Here is a 13,726-nt window from a genome sequence, read left to right on the forward strand (position 1 = left end):
CACCATCATGATTAACAGACAAAAAAAAAAAGATAAAAACAAACATACAAATGGAGAATGAAGAAAATTCAGTGAGTAATATTGCACTTTGTTTCTAAAATGTTTCAGATCCCGTCTCCTAGGTTCTTTTATCTCTGAACATTTCAGTTCCTGCCTTTAACAGGTCAGGAGATTAGCTTAGTTTTGACACTGGACTACTCTGAGGCCCAAAGCAACTGGACTATGGAATTGACCAACCTGAAACAAATATGTAAGCTTATTCATTACCATGTAGCTTGATTCATTTTCCCTAAGATAAAATCCAAACAAAGAACTGCAAACAAATAGAACAGCCTACAACATGAGTTTACTGTGGAAGAAGCAGTTTGTCTGCTATCCCACGTTACCTAAATGTTTCTCGGGAGGGGGGTGCTGGTCAACAGCTGCCACCCCCCAGGCCTGAAGGGGATCAGAGGTCAGGGAGACTAACTCAGGAAGGTTGCTTGTTAAACTAGAAAGCAAACTATATCAATGCCCAGAAATACATGGAAAAAAATAATAGTCACCCTCATCAGCTTCAGAAAAATAACACAATCGAGAGGCCCGTCCAGGATGTCTTTTTTTAAAAACACTTGCTTCTGAAGGACTCTTTTTTTTTCTTCTTTTTTCTTTTTTTTTTTACTCTTCCCTTTTTGTCCTTTTGAATAAACACGGAAAAGTTTAAAACATACAAGTGTTTACAAACATAATAAAAGGAGAACAAGAGTTAACGTAGACACTGAAAGATGAAGAATCATGATCAGGTCTTTTCTGTGTCAAGGCCACTAAGATAAGTTCACTTTAATAATCTGCAGTTCGTCGATTACGGTCAGAAGCTGTATATTTAGTTGCCAGCTGGATCTCGGTAAGAGCGTGCACACACACACAACACATACAAACTTGTGTCAGCTACGTTTAAAATGTAAACTTAAAAAAAAAAGTTATTAATCTTAAAAAGATTAAATAATGCATTTACGTCCTACACAACACTGCTTTATTGGAAAATCCTCTAGTATATCGCGGTTAGTACCAAATGGTTTTTCTCCAGACCTTCACCATTGAATGCTTTTTTTTTTCTTATTTTCTTATCAAAAAAGTGCTGCTTTTCTTTTTTTCCTGACTAAGTCAAACTTCTGTTGCAGCTGGTCTTTCGAGTTGAATGAGTTAGAAAACCAATGTATTACTCATGTCAACCTACGACTACTTGTTCTGACCAGTCTGAACAGAAGTTGAGCAACGTCCCCAGCTATTAGTTTGTGCTGGGTTTGCCTCTTTAATGCAGAAGCAGTGTCATTCCTCCATTTTCCTTCTTTTATATATATATATATATATATATTTTTTTTTTTTTATAGCTAGCATTCTGGCTTCACTGGTCTGGTAAAATCTAACTGTTGGTTGGATGAACAGCACAAGTGCAGCAGGACAAAAAGGGAATGTGATTTATCTCAGAAAGCTGCCTTGCTTCTCTGCATGTCTATTCTCTTGTTTTGGTAGACAAAAAAAAAAAAAAAAAAAAAAAAAAAAAAAGAATCATTATTTTTAACAGTGCAATTTAAAAGAAAACCATAACATTTTTTCTCTTTTTTTTTCCAACCGTTTGGCAAGTGAGAAGACCACCTGAGACAGTGCTTTTTGGGCAGTTATGCAAGCCTGGCTTGCCCTGAGATAAGGAGTAGAGGGGCTGCAGGCAACCAGGGTGAGGCGAGTCCCTCCACAATGTACCACCTTCTGTCACACACACAAAGTCACGCGCACTTTCCTCGTCAGCTACAATTTGAGTGGCAAAAATGCAGGTCTGCAACCCTCCTAGTCCAAATCCAGAGCAACCGCAACACAAAAAAGGCTAAAAGCCATTCTATATTGGGAGCTAAATACAAGAACAGAATAACAGAACTAAACCGAAAGGAGGGAAGCCACACTTGGATCCAAGCTGAGGAGGCAACATCTTAAAGAGCTTTCACATGGAGATGGTGTGCTGCAGCTGTTGTAAAAGTCCAGTCTAGTTCTTTTAAGTCACTGAGGAAATGTCATAAGGAAAAAGAAAATTCTTAAAACAAATTCAGTGCATCGTTCTTGACCTTTTCAGTCTTGTTTTTTTTTTTTTTTTTTTTTTTTTCCTCTTTTTCAAAAAAAAAAAAAAAAATCAAATCCTGTTCTCGGCATTGCTCAAAATTATGAAGAAGAAAGTCTTAAAAGTAAAGCCTGCAGTCTCATATTTTTAGTCTGGTGCATTACAAGGCTGAAACCAAACTATTAGTGATTTTTTTTTCTCGTCATTAAATGGAGCCACACAACTCAAGTAAAGAATAAAATGTGCAAAACAAAATCCCAAATGAGGCAGGAGGACCTAGTCTTTGCTGTGTTGATGGCTGCTGCCGCTGAAAACTTTCATTCATACAGACTGTTGTGGTTAGAACGTTGTTGTTGTTGTTGTTGTTATTTTTCTCTCTTCATCCCATTTTCTGTAGGAGATTCTGCTGAAGTCTGGACATGATTACTTCTGCCCTTTGTGTGAGGAGCCATGTCCGTATGTGCCATGAGTGCAGAAGAATCAAGGGTGAATGAGGAGCTTGGCAGGCAGAGCCTTGGCGATTCTTCCTTTTCATCGTCAATACTATCACCAGGGCTCTCGCTACTAGTGGGGTTTTTCTTTTTTCCATACGGACTGAATATGTGTTCATCTGTACATATCCCACCCTCAGCAGGCTGACACAGGAAGGAAGTGATACCCCACACTTGTGACTCCTGTTTTCTCTCACTGAGGGAGGGCAGGAACAGATTTGTCCAACCCAACTCAACTGTGGGTATTTGTCCAAGACTTTGTTGGTTGGTTGGATACTTTGTTTTTCTCGTGATGTCAACAGCGTACCGTGAACGTTGTTGTTGGAGAAAAATAAACAAAGCTGAGCCTTTCAAACAGGTTCCTGGGAGTTCATCGAGTTGCTCAGGGGAATTTCAGGAATACCCTTCAGCGCGATGGACAGGCATCAAGCCTGCGCTCCTCTGTACGGCTGGCATGATCTGGGTTTGGATCGATCTGGAGTGGAGGTGGGAACAGAAGAAGATATTTTATTGATGGAAACAAATAGATGATTTAATTTAGCCTGTAATAGAAGGATAAATGAGAAAATACTTTGCTCTGTGGTATTTTTACCTCAGAGTACAGAGGAGGAGGCTGGAAGCGGAACTCATGAATATAGGCAAAAAGAGGTCCATCCAGCTCCTCGCGGGCTGCTGGGACATCCAGACTGCTCTGCCTCTGCTCCTCTGTCACAATTTCTGCATAGCTTGGAGGAGCTGCAGAGGAAGAGGAACCGAAATGTAAGCATTCTTGGGAATCATATTTAAAAAAGAAATTCAAATTTGATTCATGACCATGAGATGTAACCTACCTTCAGGTCTCTCGGGCAGACCCATGCCAAGCCAGCTCATGCTGCACTGGCTGCTGACGCTGGAGGTACGGGAACCAAAGGGGTGGAGTGGGATGGTTCCGATGACCAGGGGCAAGTTCAGGGAAAGGTTAATTGCCCCAGGTATGTCCACGTATACCTGAGCACAGACAAGAGGACACCAGAGCAGGTTAGACTATGCAAGTTATTCTAATGTTGGATAAATTTAAGATAGAACCACACTAGCCAGGGCTTATTGGGTTGATATGGGTTTTTGCAGTAGTTGAACAATATGTGGGTCAAAGTCTTGAGGTCGGTTGCTTATGCAAGGCAGAGCCCTCGTCTGGTGCCTGTCGGCTCACAGGGTAAAGAGGTTATAAGCACCCTCAAGGCAGGTGTTACCACAGATATTCTGGGCTAATGCTCTTAGCAGCATGTGGAGATAACACCTGGTGCAATCCAGGGCCCAGATTTGGCACAGCTAGCTGAGTCAGCCAGGTCCTTTAGCAGAAGAGATACTGGCTTACTAGGACATATTGATTATGTGCTGATAATGGCGCTGAGTAATAGTGATAACATAGGAGACTAATAAAGGCAGAAAGACTTAGGTCTCTACGCCACTGATCTCTGAACAATGGCAGGGTGGAGACGAAAAGAAGGGGCAGTCATGCTAAATGTTCAGGAGAACATGAAAGCAGCTCAAATACAGTGAGGCTGTACTCACCATGAGCGAGTACTCCACTCTGATGATGCTGCAGTCCAGGATGGAGGGTGAGACGGGTGGGATCTTCAGCATCTTGCCACTCCAGGTCTCCGTTTTGCCTGAGGACAAAGACTCTCCCCGCAGGTTGGCCACCAGCTGTTTGACCTCCTTCATCTTCCCTTTGGCATAGAAGGTCTGGGTCTGGTAGATGGCTGCCTTTGGCACCACCATGCGGGACGAGCAGTTCTCAATCTCGGCAAAGATCTGTATTGATTCTCCTACAAAGTTATAGAGGGTGGAGGAGAGGTTAAGTGATGTTGCTCTACATTTATTTTTTAAACAGCAGTAATTAGCTTTTTATCCAGTATGCAATCACTAATCAATGCAATAATCTGCAGTGTAATACTTTCATTAACTTATCTGGTTAATAGATGACTAACAAGGCCATCAGGTGCATTAACTTATTCTCACCTGGGGTGTATCCCTTCCTTTCAATTTTGGCACTTAGGGAAATAGGACCTGAGGTGCAGAACCAACAGCAAAGCGTCTTGTCTTTTGTGCCGGCCTGTGGTGACTGAAGGTGGGAAAAAAAAAAAAAACAGAACAACAAATGCATGAGTTATATGATACATATGGTAAGATATAGAATTTTATTTTGTTTTGCTCGCCAACATCATCGAAAAAAAAGGTTTAAGAGACAGCTAGATAACTTTTCCACTTCAAGACTCATTCAGTATTTATCTTTCCATAATTCAGTCGAAACTGCTGACATATTTCTGAAAACACAGGGCCTGGCATAACACATATGGAAACTGGATGTAAGAGATTAATATAGCAAAATCTTTCTAAAGTTTCCCCATAATTAGGAAAATGATGTCTAGAGTGAGTCACACTGAAGTCATATTCTCTTCATACAATCCCTCCAACTGCTGAAAGGCGTATGCAAAACTGAGGGCTGCTTCAAAAGAGCTTACCAGCAATAATGGAGTGTTGATGTCAATGTGCTCAAAGACTGTAAATTCCTTCTTGGTCTTCATTGGCAGGAGCCATGGCCTGTGAAGTTCTGCCTTTACCCAATAGCGCACACTGCCATGCTTCCCTTCGAAAGAGGTAGCCAGAGGTCTACAGGGGAAGAAGAAAGGAGGAAAAAGAAGGGTGAATAATTATGTTATTTACATCTGTATGATGATGGTATTGCTATTTATTCTCCAAATCAAGTGTAATATTGAGACACTTACGTCTGTGGAAGCTCGAGGCTGAATGCATACTCATGTCTTCCTGAATGGATAGTGGTGAGTCCTTCCTCAGAGTTGTCATCGTCTGAAAAACAAGGAGGACAATATTCCAAACACATGTATACCATACCTGGGTAAAATGCTCTACGAAGGCATCTGAAAGTCATACCAAAAAACACAGGGTGGGGGAGAAAGAAGAGAATAAATGGATTTTACTATTATATATCTGTCTGTAAAAAATTAATGTATTGAGAGATAAGAAGCAGACCAATATTTAGAGCACACCAAAGAGGATGATTGAAAATAAAAAGTGCCAGAAACCTGAAGGTGAAAGACTGTGCTTTTGTAAGGACAAAGAACTACAGCACAGAAAGCCCATCGCTGCATAAATGAAAGGGAAACTATAGGCCAGGACAGGGGAAAAAATAAATAAATAAAAAAATAGGATATGAGGCAATAATAAAATCCTAATCTCCAGATCTGTCTCACTGTCAAGGACCAATTTGTTTTCTATATTCCTCTGAAATGAAAAACATGATGCCCTCCCCGTTTTACAGAAGGAGGACACCTTCGCCACGTCACACCGCTAGTGAAATCTTATATACAACTGGAGTAAAAATAATTTTTCATATATAACATCATGAGTGCTTTCTGAAGAGCTGGGCCGACAGGCCGGGCCCGCTTCTGCCAGCTCAGCACTCCCTCCCCCTTAGCAGCAGCCGAGTGGTAAACAAGTGCGGAGCTGTCAGTCAACCCGGCAGACTCCAGCAGGAGGAGACCGGCCTAAACCGGTGCGAGCAGCTTCCCACAGCCGCTCCGCTCTCATTACGCATTCACTGTGCGACACCGCAGTCACTACCACCAGCCCCTCCGACCGCCAGCTGCAGCGGCCCCGCCGTCGCCTTGCCCACTTTAACCCCACAGGAAACGTTTCATTCATAAAGAGCTTGCGGTGAAATGTGTCTTTTGTCGAAGTATCACTCTTGATGAAAGACTAAGCGCTGTTAACAATGTATCGCAGCCCCGCTGATAATGAAGGTAAACTACTGCTGTTTTAATTATTATTATTATTATTTAACAATTAACTTTAAATGACAAAAAGCCAGAGAGTGGAGGAAGATGACAGCTGGCTCAGACCAGTTCACTTGCACTTATGTAGGCGACTGCAGAGCGGACCAGAAAGTATTTGTCCATTCATTTGATAACAGTAAAGATGTTACAGATATCATCGAAAACATCGCTAAACTAAAACCAAAACCATTAAGCGCATATACAGACACCGACGCTTACAAAGTAGGCGTTTTACAGCCACAACTATCAAATCCTATGTGGCTAAAATTACACTTTTTTTTTTTTTTTTTACACAACAATGAAATATGTCTAAAGCACAAGACCACTGACAGTAAAAAAAAAACCCAATGCAACCTTATATTCCAGCAAAGCAGAGAAAGAGGCGAAAACAGCTTTTAATACGTTTGGCATCAAACTGCAGGTGCTTGAGTCGACTCGTAACATTTTGCAGGTGTTTTCTTAATTAAAAAGTTGCAGGATTTTCTGTCACTCTCTGCAAGAGAATGATGTCATTGGCCACACATGAGCACCTCAGCCAATGACAGCCGGGTGAGGGAGGGGCCTGCGCCCTGCTCCCACCCTCTCCCGGTCCAGTTTTCTGAACAGGATTGAACCGCTTTGAACAATGGGTGGAAACTTCAGAAAAGCTACAAAGAAACACCCGATTTGATGCGGTTCTGTGCTGAAAATGTCAGACAAAGGTGGACACACGTCGCTGCAGGTTATTACTCCATCGCTCCGTGTGTCGAAAATGACTGCAATCGTCGTTTTTTCACTTAAAATACAGAGAAAAATAGGGATGCCCGAGCTGCTGTCATTCATTCTGACACCTTGACACAAACAAGTGACGGCGGAGCTGTCTCCGACCACTGCCACAAATCACACCTACAGCAGCACCACCGCAGAAAGGCTGCAGTGTTGAAGTTATCCGACTCTTACTTCAGTCTTTTCTGTGTTATCATCACTGTTTCTGGCATTCAAGACAGCAGCATCCTCCAGTCAACCTGATCCCCATCCAGCACAAAGAGCATCCTACAGTCAGTTTCTACAAACTTCTGCTGAGGAAAAATAATAAATAAAAACCACACACTCTTACCTCTCTCATGTCCGATTAAAATATCTTTGTGATTTAGGTATTCCACTTCTTCTGTGTAGTTTTGCGTGTAGGCAGTGTTGGATCCAGCATTTCTAGATTCAGTCCAACGAACTTTTGCAAATCCTTTTGCGTGGATTTTGAGAGATTTCACACGGATTTCTCCCGTGACCTCGATGATCACCCTCCCTGAGACGCAGTCCCCGCTGGAGAAAACGGGAACATTGCTGTCATTGAGACAGTCGTAGCTTACTGTGAAGCTCTTTACCTTTCCTAGCACCATGGTGGAAAGAGACAGGCTACGGAGACCTTGAAGTTAAAAAAGAGTCTATGAAAAATAATCTCATAAGAAAAGGGTATGCAGTTTTTAGACACTGATCTGTATCTCTGCCCTGCAAAAAGCAGTAGGCACGATCAGTGGCTTCTTTGCGAGCAGTTCATTGAGATGTGTGAAGGCTGAATAACAGCAATGGATGCTGTTATCATCCGCCTCTCTGCGTGTTGGTCTCCAGTCAAAGACAAGGAAACCCCCGTAGCTCAGCTCACTTTAAGCGACAGACTGTGTGAAAAACAACCTTGGGCGCATGCGCGGGGCTCCGCTGCCCCCTCCTTCCGCCTTCTGGAACAAGGCAGAGAAGTGTGGCACACAGCCAGATGACAAGTTTGGTCAAACAGCTGAAAGACTGCACAAAGAAATATTCACCACTCCGGTTTCATAGGTGAGGCTCTACAGGTAATTTGTTATATTTAAAAATACATGAATGCACCCACCCGGGAAAGAATCATCCCAACTTGTTCCCACGCTTTTATTTTAGCGATTGATGAAAGGGATATGTTTGTTGATTGCACTACAAAACAAATAAAAAAAAAAAATACACATCCCCACTCTTTGTGATACAGTCAAAAATAGTCCATCATTACAGGATCCTTAATACAATTTCCAGCCTTATGCCTAGACATATGCCCGCACATTCATCTGTGATATAAGCCACACACACGGTCTCCCATATATCCCGGCTCAGTACTTCTACATCCCGCTGCAGTCAACAGAAAACAACAGAGCTGCATCCTGCATAATGGCTGCAACACAGGCTGTGTAGTACTGCTGGATAATATGCAGGCTCACGGTTTAAGGGGGTAGGGGTTGAGCAGACTTCCAGAAAAGCTCCCTATGTTCTAATCTATCACATATATTGTTTTTGGATTAAGATTAAAATGATCCATGCACATGGGGGGGGGGGGGGGGGTCCTCATTGTGTTGCACTCACAGTTTTACAGAAAAACAACTGTGAAGCTCAAATCGCCACCTGCCGGCCATCAAGGTTTCCCGAGATGAGCCGCAAGTGTCACCTGTTGAACAGCACCGAGACTCGCTCATTGATTTCAAGGAATAACTGATAATGGCCAATAACACCCCTTTCATGTCTAATTCACTGTGATTAATTACAAGGTACATTATCATTCATTGATAGTATTTGTCTTTAGTAGGTATTTATATGAAAACTATATGTGTGTGTAGGACTATGGTTGCAGGATCCGCAGAAAACGTGAACGCCATTTGATGACATATGATTAAACCTCAATCATTAAAATATATTAAAAACTAAAGAGCTGCGGATCATTTGAATTTCGAAATCCCTCCTATCATTAAAAAGCACATCGGTAGCAGTCATATATGGTACTATTTAATTCACTCGCTCACTAAATATTTAGTTTCTCACAAAGATAATGACATACATTTGTGTTATACTTCCACTATACAATGCACTAATAGTGCCCTATACGTTTGTGGTCATGATAGTGTCGACTCAACAAAAATTGTACAGCTAAATGTTCTTGTTTTTTGTTGTTTTTTTTTTTTTGGGGGGGGGGGGGGGGGGGGGGGGGGGTTTGTTCTTTTAGATAAATGCTTCCCTCTAGAGTTTTCACTTCATCATTACATGTCAAATAAGAGGCGGCTGGATTTTTGCTTTCCCCTATTAAGCTTTCACCCCTCTGTGATTATTGTTCGGGATGATTGGTGGCAGTGGTCATGGATGTTAAATATATGTGTTTATAAGTGAGATCTCTTTTCCTCTCTAAAAAAGATGGATACTGCTGGACTGGTTCGCAAATTAAACAAGAAAGCTCTTATTTTGAAAGCGTAACCAGGATGTTTATATCAAGTTCTTTACACTCGAAAGTTACAGGCGAAGAGGAAGATTTGTTAGTATTAGCTCTGATGAATTGCATCCATTTCAGTCAAATCTGTTCGTTTGCAACAGCAAATCACCTGAATAGTAGGAAGTGAAACGTTGTCATGAATGTATTAGTACCTGCTCTGTTTTTCCTGTTTCAAAATTATGGTCAAAGTTTTTGCCAAATTGGAACCAGACCTAACATTGTGATGGTGATGAGTGATGCATTTGTAAGTATGGATTAAGTTAGAGTACAGCTCTTTATCACTGTTAAACAACTATTGTTTATTAATTTATTAGGCTACAGCACAATGAGAGACCATAGCTATAGCTCAAGATTTAACACCATACAGAGATGCTTCATATGTTTACATTTACTCTTAGTTTGACTTTACTTGCTTGACTCTGATGGGCTTTTAAACCAGAAACTGTAATTTGTCTTGTTTCTTCAGGATGGGCGATTGACCTTTGAACCTGGCAGCAAAGTTGTGCAGTTGCCATATATAAACTATCTCAGGGAGCTTGGTTCTACCTTCCTCAATGCCTACACCAATTCTCCCATTTGCTGCCCTTCAAGAGCAGGTAAATGGCTGAGTTACCCACTCCCTTTTGATTGCAATTAAACTGATATTATCGTAATTAACATGGTCTTACAGGTAGAATAATAAATGTATTTCAAATGTTTAATCTTTGCTCTCAGCAATGTGGAGCGGTCAGTTTGTTCACCTCACTCAGTCATGGAACAACTACAAGTGCCTAGATTCAAATGCAACCACATGGATGGATTTTCTGGAGGCAAATGGATATCTTACCAAGATGTTGGGCAAGCTGGACTATACCTCAGGGAGTCATTCTGTCAGGTAGGTAGACATTGTCAGGAATGTGGACAAAAGTGTCTGTAAAGTAGAGCCTGTATTCCTGATAAGTGTGGCTTCAGGTAAGAAAATACATTCACTAACTTACTCACCTAACCATGATAAATATAAGACATAAACATCTATATACACAAAAGAACTGTCAGCAACCTACTGTATGAGTAATAAGCAATAACAGACTGTGTGTGTGGCCAGCTATTTCCAGAACAGTGTGAATCATCTTTTGGATGCTTGTCCTCACATGTTTGTTTCCAATTCCCACTTTTGGTTCCACTGCCTGCATCTTGTTGGTGTTTTTGTGTGTTTGTGCAACTCCTGCAGTAACCGAGTTGAGGCTTGGACAAGAGATGTTCAGTTCCTCCTGCGCCAAGAGGGACGGCCGGTTACACAACTTGTTGGGAACATGTCAACAGTAAGGATCATGACAGAAGACTGGAAAAACACAGACAAGGCTACGCAGTGGATCAACCAAACAGCTGCATCTTCACGCCAGCCCTTTGCTCTTTACCTTGGCCTTAATTTACCTCACCCCTACAAAACCAAATCCCTAGGTCCTACTGCAGGAGGATCCACCTTCCTCACTTCACCATACTGGCTCACAAAGGCATGCTTGTTTTATCCCTGATTTTTTTAAAGATCCTCTCTCTGTTGTTGCAAAATTACACTGTATCTCTCGATATAAATAACTGCAAAATCCTACTCCTTATTGTGCACAAACAGGTGGTTTCCGATCTCATCTCTGTTCCGAAATGGCTGCCCATGTCTGCCATGCACCCCGTTGATTACTACTCCACCTTCACCAAAAACTGCAGTGGTGTTTTCACTGAGGACGAAGTCAAAAGCATTCGGGCCTTCTATTATGCCATGTGTGCTGAAGCAGATGCCATGCTGGGTTAGTTGACAGCAGCAATTCACCAGAAGCTAGTCTTACCTAAAATGATTAGTGGATTAGACAGCCAACTTTGACTTAACCCTGGTCTTTTGGATTCACAAAGATGGCTTCAGTTCAAACTAAACTCTGTTTCCAAGAAAACATAACTGAAATAGACCGAGCTTGCAAAGAGCACTTTTTTTCAGGCGCACAGATTCAAACATGTTCTTTAGAAAAAAAGCCTGAGTCACTGTTCTTACCGGATCCCAACACAGACAAAAATACAAGTATACAAGAGAGAGAGACTTTCTATTGCGATGTTGCAGCACAGCCATTGTACCTCTCTGGCTATAAGATAAAGCAGCAGCAGGTAGCTAGATTACAGGTGTATCAGTAATAGATCACATTCACACTCCAAATTGCACTGAATTTCCTTAGCAGTGTTACTGATAAGTCGCAGTGGCACAGTGGTGCAGTGGTTAGCACTGTTACCTCACAGCAAGAAGGTTCTGGGTTTGAACCTTCTGTGTGCGTTTTTCTGTGGGCTTCCTCCCACAATCCAAAGACATACAAGTTCAGATTAATCGGTGACTCTAAATTGCCTATTGGTGTGAATGTTGTTTGTCTCTATATGTCAGCCCTGTGATAGACTGTCTATCACAGACTCGCAACATGTCTGACTGGAGCCCAGTGTCAGCTGGGATTGCCTGTTTTTGGAGGCACAGTGACATGAAAGTGTCATTTAAGTGAAGCGATATTTCCTCTGTGCCCTGAAAATTTGTGATTAGCTTTTTATTTAAAAAGCAGGAAATAAGCACTCTTCTCTTGTATTGCCCACTTTCATTATAACAGCCTCTTCTTCATTCATTTCTGACTCAAAGGCATATTAAAGCCTATATAATATTTTCTGTCTAGAGTACATCAGTTTAGTCAGCAGTGAGATCCTGTTTACCACCATTTTGTCCCGTTGCTGCTGTTTGAATAATGTATTTTGACTGAATTATATTAAAATCTAGCAGACATTCAGTGCTTACTATGTATCTCCCACACCCTCTGTCTCACCAGGCCAGATCATTTCAGCTCTGAGAGAAACTGGGCTGCTTAACAACACTGTTGTGATCTTTACGGCTGACCATGGAGAGCTAGCCATGGAACACCGGCAGTTCTACAAGATGTCAATGTTTGAGGGCAGTTCCCATGTTCCCCTGCTGATCATGGGACCTGGGCTGATGTCTGGCGTACAGGTCAAGCAGCTTGTGTCTTTGGTTGATCTCTACCCCACCGTGCTAGGTAAGGAAGTAGACAAAAAACACTGGAATTAAAATGTGTATTTAAGATAATAAATCACTGAAATGTCATACCAAAGTAAAAGTGTTGCTGCTTATTGTCTGTAAAAGCATCAGGATAAAAGCACTAGTAGATTTTGATTTTAACATTTTAACTTGACATAACACACTTGTTTATTTTACAGACATTGCCGGTATTTCAGCAGTAGGTAATCTCAGTGGCCACTCCCTCCAACCTCTGATATCCAAATCCAGTGCTTTTTCCAAGAAGCAACATCCAGATTGGATACTGAGTGAATATCACGGTTGTAATGTCAATGCTTCTACATACATGCTGAGAAGTGGTAGGTGGAAATACATCACCTATGCAGATGGCCTGAGTGTCCCTCCCCAGCTGTTTGGTGAGTTCCTAGCTTCAAAAACTAAACTTCAGTCACTCCTCACTTGCTTTCATTAAGAAAAGGCCACCATATAACTCACTGTCACTCTTTGATTTTTCTGTTTTTTGTTTCTCTTTTGCAGATCTTACACTGGACAAGGAAGAACTTAACAATGTGGTTCTCAAATTCCCCGATGTGCAGGTGCATCTGGACAAGCTATTGCGTAGTATTGTAGACTATCCAAAGGTGTCAACAACTGTCCATCTCTATAATAAAAAAGCATTTGCTGCCTGGCGAGATAGTCTGGGAAGAAACTACAGCCAGGTTCTTGCTAATCTCAGGTGGCATGTAGATTGGCAGAAAGATGTGTTAGCCAATGAGAGAGCTATTGACAGGTGGCTTTATGGCTCTTTGTGATATTTTTACATTTATAATGATGGTTAACTTTAAGGTGTCTGTTTCTTGATGAGCTGGACTCACACTTTGACTAAAGTATATTAAATTCACTCCATTATTAAGTTTTCCTTAATTTTCTGGAAATAAATACCTATGTTGTTTACTTTTGTGTTGTATTTATTTGTCACTTTTGCTGGTTTCAATTTTAAAATTTTATTCTCAACTTGTCTTG

The 13,726-nt window shown here is 41.5% G+C and overlaps 2 protein-coding genes across 6 annotated transcripts; one reads left to right on the forward strand and one right to left on the reverse strand.

The window, feature by feature from the left end:
• Positions 1-1,514: 1,514 nt before the first annotated feature.
• Positions 1,515-8,034, reverse strand: arrdc3a (arrestin domain containing 3a). 2 transcript variants are annotated; one of them, XM_071482636.1, is made up of 8 exons: positions 7,513-8,034; positions 5,349-5,430; positions 5,085-5,232; positions 4,582-4,684; positions 4,132-4,388; positions 3,411-3,567; positions 3,173-3,315; positions 1,515-3,055 (listed from the first exon to the last, which is right to left on the reverse strand). In XM_071482636.1, the coding sequence occupies exons 1-8, from the start codon at positions 7,790-7,792 to the stop codon at positions 2,987-2,989; spliced, it is 1,239 nt and encodes a 412-aa protein (XP_071338737.1). In that variant the 5' UTR covers positions 7,793-8,034; the 3' UTR covers positions 1,515-2,986. The 2 variants fall into 2 exon arrangements, with proteins under 2 accessions (XP_071338737.1, XP_071338738.1); XM_071482637.1 differs by having other exon boundaries at positions 5,349-5,501; positions 7,513-8,024.
• arsk (arylsulfatase family, member K) lies at positions 6,256-13,657 on the forward strand. 4 transcript variants are annotated; one of them, XM_071482633.1, is made up of 8 exons: positions 6,256-6,383; positions 10,139-10,268; positions 10,387-10,546; positions 10,883-11,165; positions 11,282-11,453; positions 12,498-12,722; positions 12,904-13,119; positions 13,241-13,657. In XM_071482633.1, exons 1-8 carry the CDS (start codon positions 6,378-6,380, stop codon positions 13,513-13,515), a joined length of 1,467 nt encoding a protein of 488 aa, XP_071338734.1. In that variant the 5' UTR covers positions 6,256-6,377; the 3' UTR covers positions 13,516-13,657. The 4 variants fall into 4 exon arrangements, with proteins under 4 accessions (XP_071338734.1, XP_071338735.1, XP_071338736.1 ...); XM_071482634.1 differs by lacking the exon at positions 6,256-6,383 and adding an exon at positions 8,106-8,228; XM_071482635.1 differs by lacking the exon at positions 6,256-6,383 and adding an exon at positions 8,117-8,242.
• Positions 13,658-13,726: the final 69 nt, after the last annotated feature.

The sequence above is a fragment of the Trachinotus anak genome, unplaced genomic scaffold (assembly GCF_046630095.1).
Source record: "Trachinotus anak isolate AG129_WGS33_773 ecotype Australia unplaced genomic scaffold, CSIRO_AGI_Tana_v1 ptg000008l, whole genome shotgun sequence".
Taxonomy (NCBI): domain Eukaryota; kingdom Metazoa; phylum Chordata; class Actinopteri; order Carangiformes; family Carangidae; genus Trachinotus; species Trachinotus anak.

Coding starts and splice junctions, on each gene's coding strand:
- arrdc3a (XM_071482636.1), bottom strand. CDS start 7,792: ATGGTGCTAGGAAAGGTAAAGAGCTTCACAGTAAGCTACGACTGTCTC. Junction 5,431..7,512: donor TTTAATCGGACATGAGAGAG/GTAAGAGTGTGT, acceptor CTTGTTTTTCAG/ACGATGACAACTCTGAGGAA. Junction 5,233..5,348: donor AGCCTCGAGCTTCCACAGAC/GTAAGTGTCTCA, acceptor CTTCCCCTGTAG/ACCTCTGGCTACCTCTTTCG.
- arsk (XM_071482632.1), top strand. CDS start 9,809: ATGAATGTATTAGTACCTGCTCTGTTTTTCCTGTTTCAAAATTATGGT. Junction 10,269..10,386: donor TTGCTGCCCTTCAAGAGCAG/GTAAATGGCTGA, acceptor CTTTGCTCTCAG/CAATGTGGAGCGGTCAGTTT. Junction 11,454..12,497: donor TGAAGCAGATGCCATGCTGG/GTTAGTTGACAG, acceptor CTGTCTCACCAG/GCCAGATCATTTCAGCTCTG.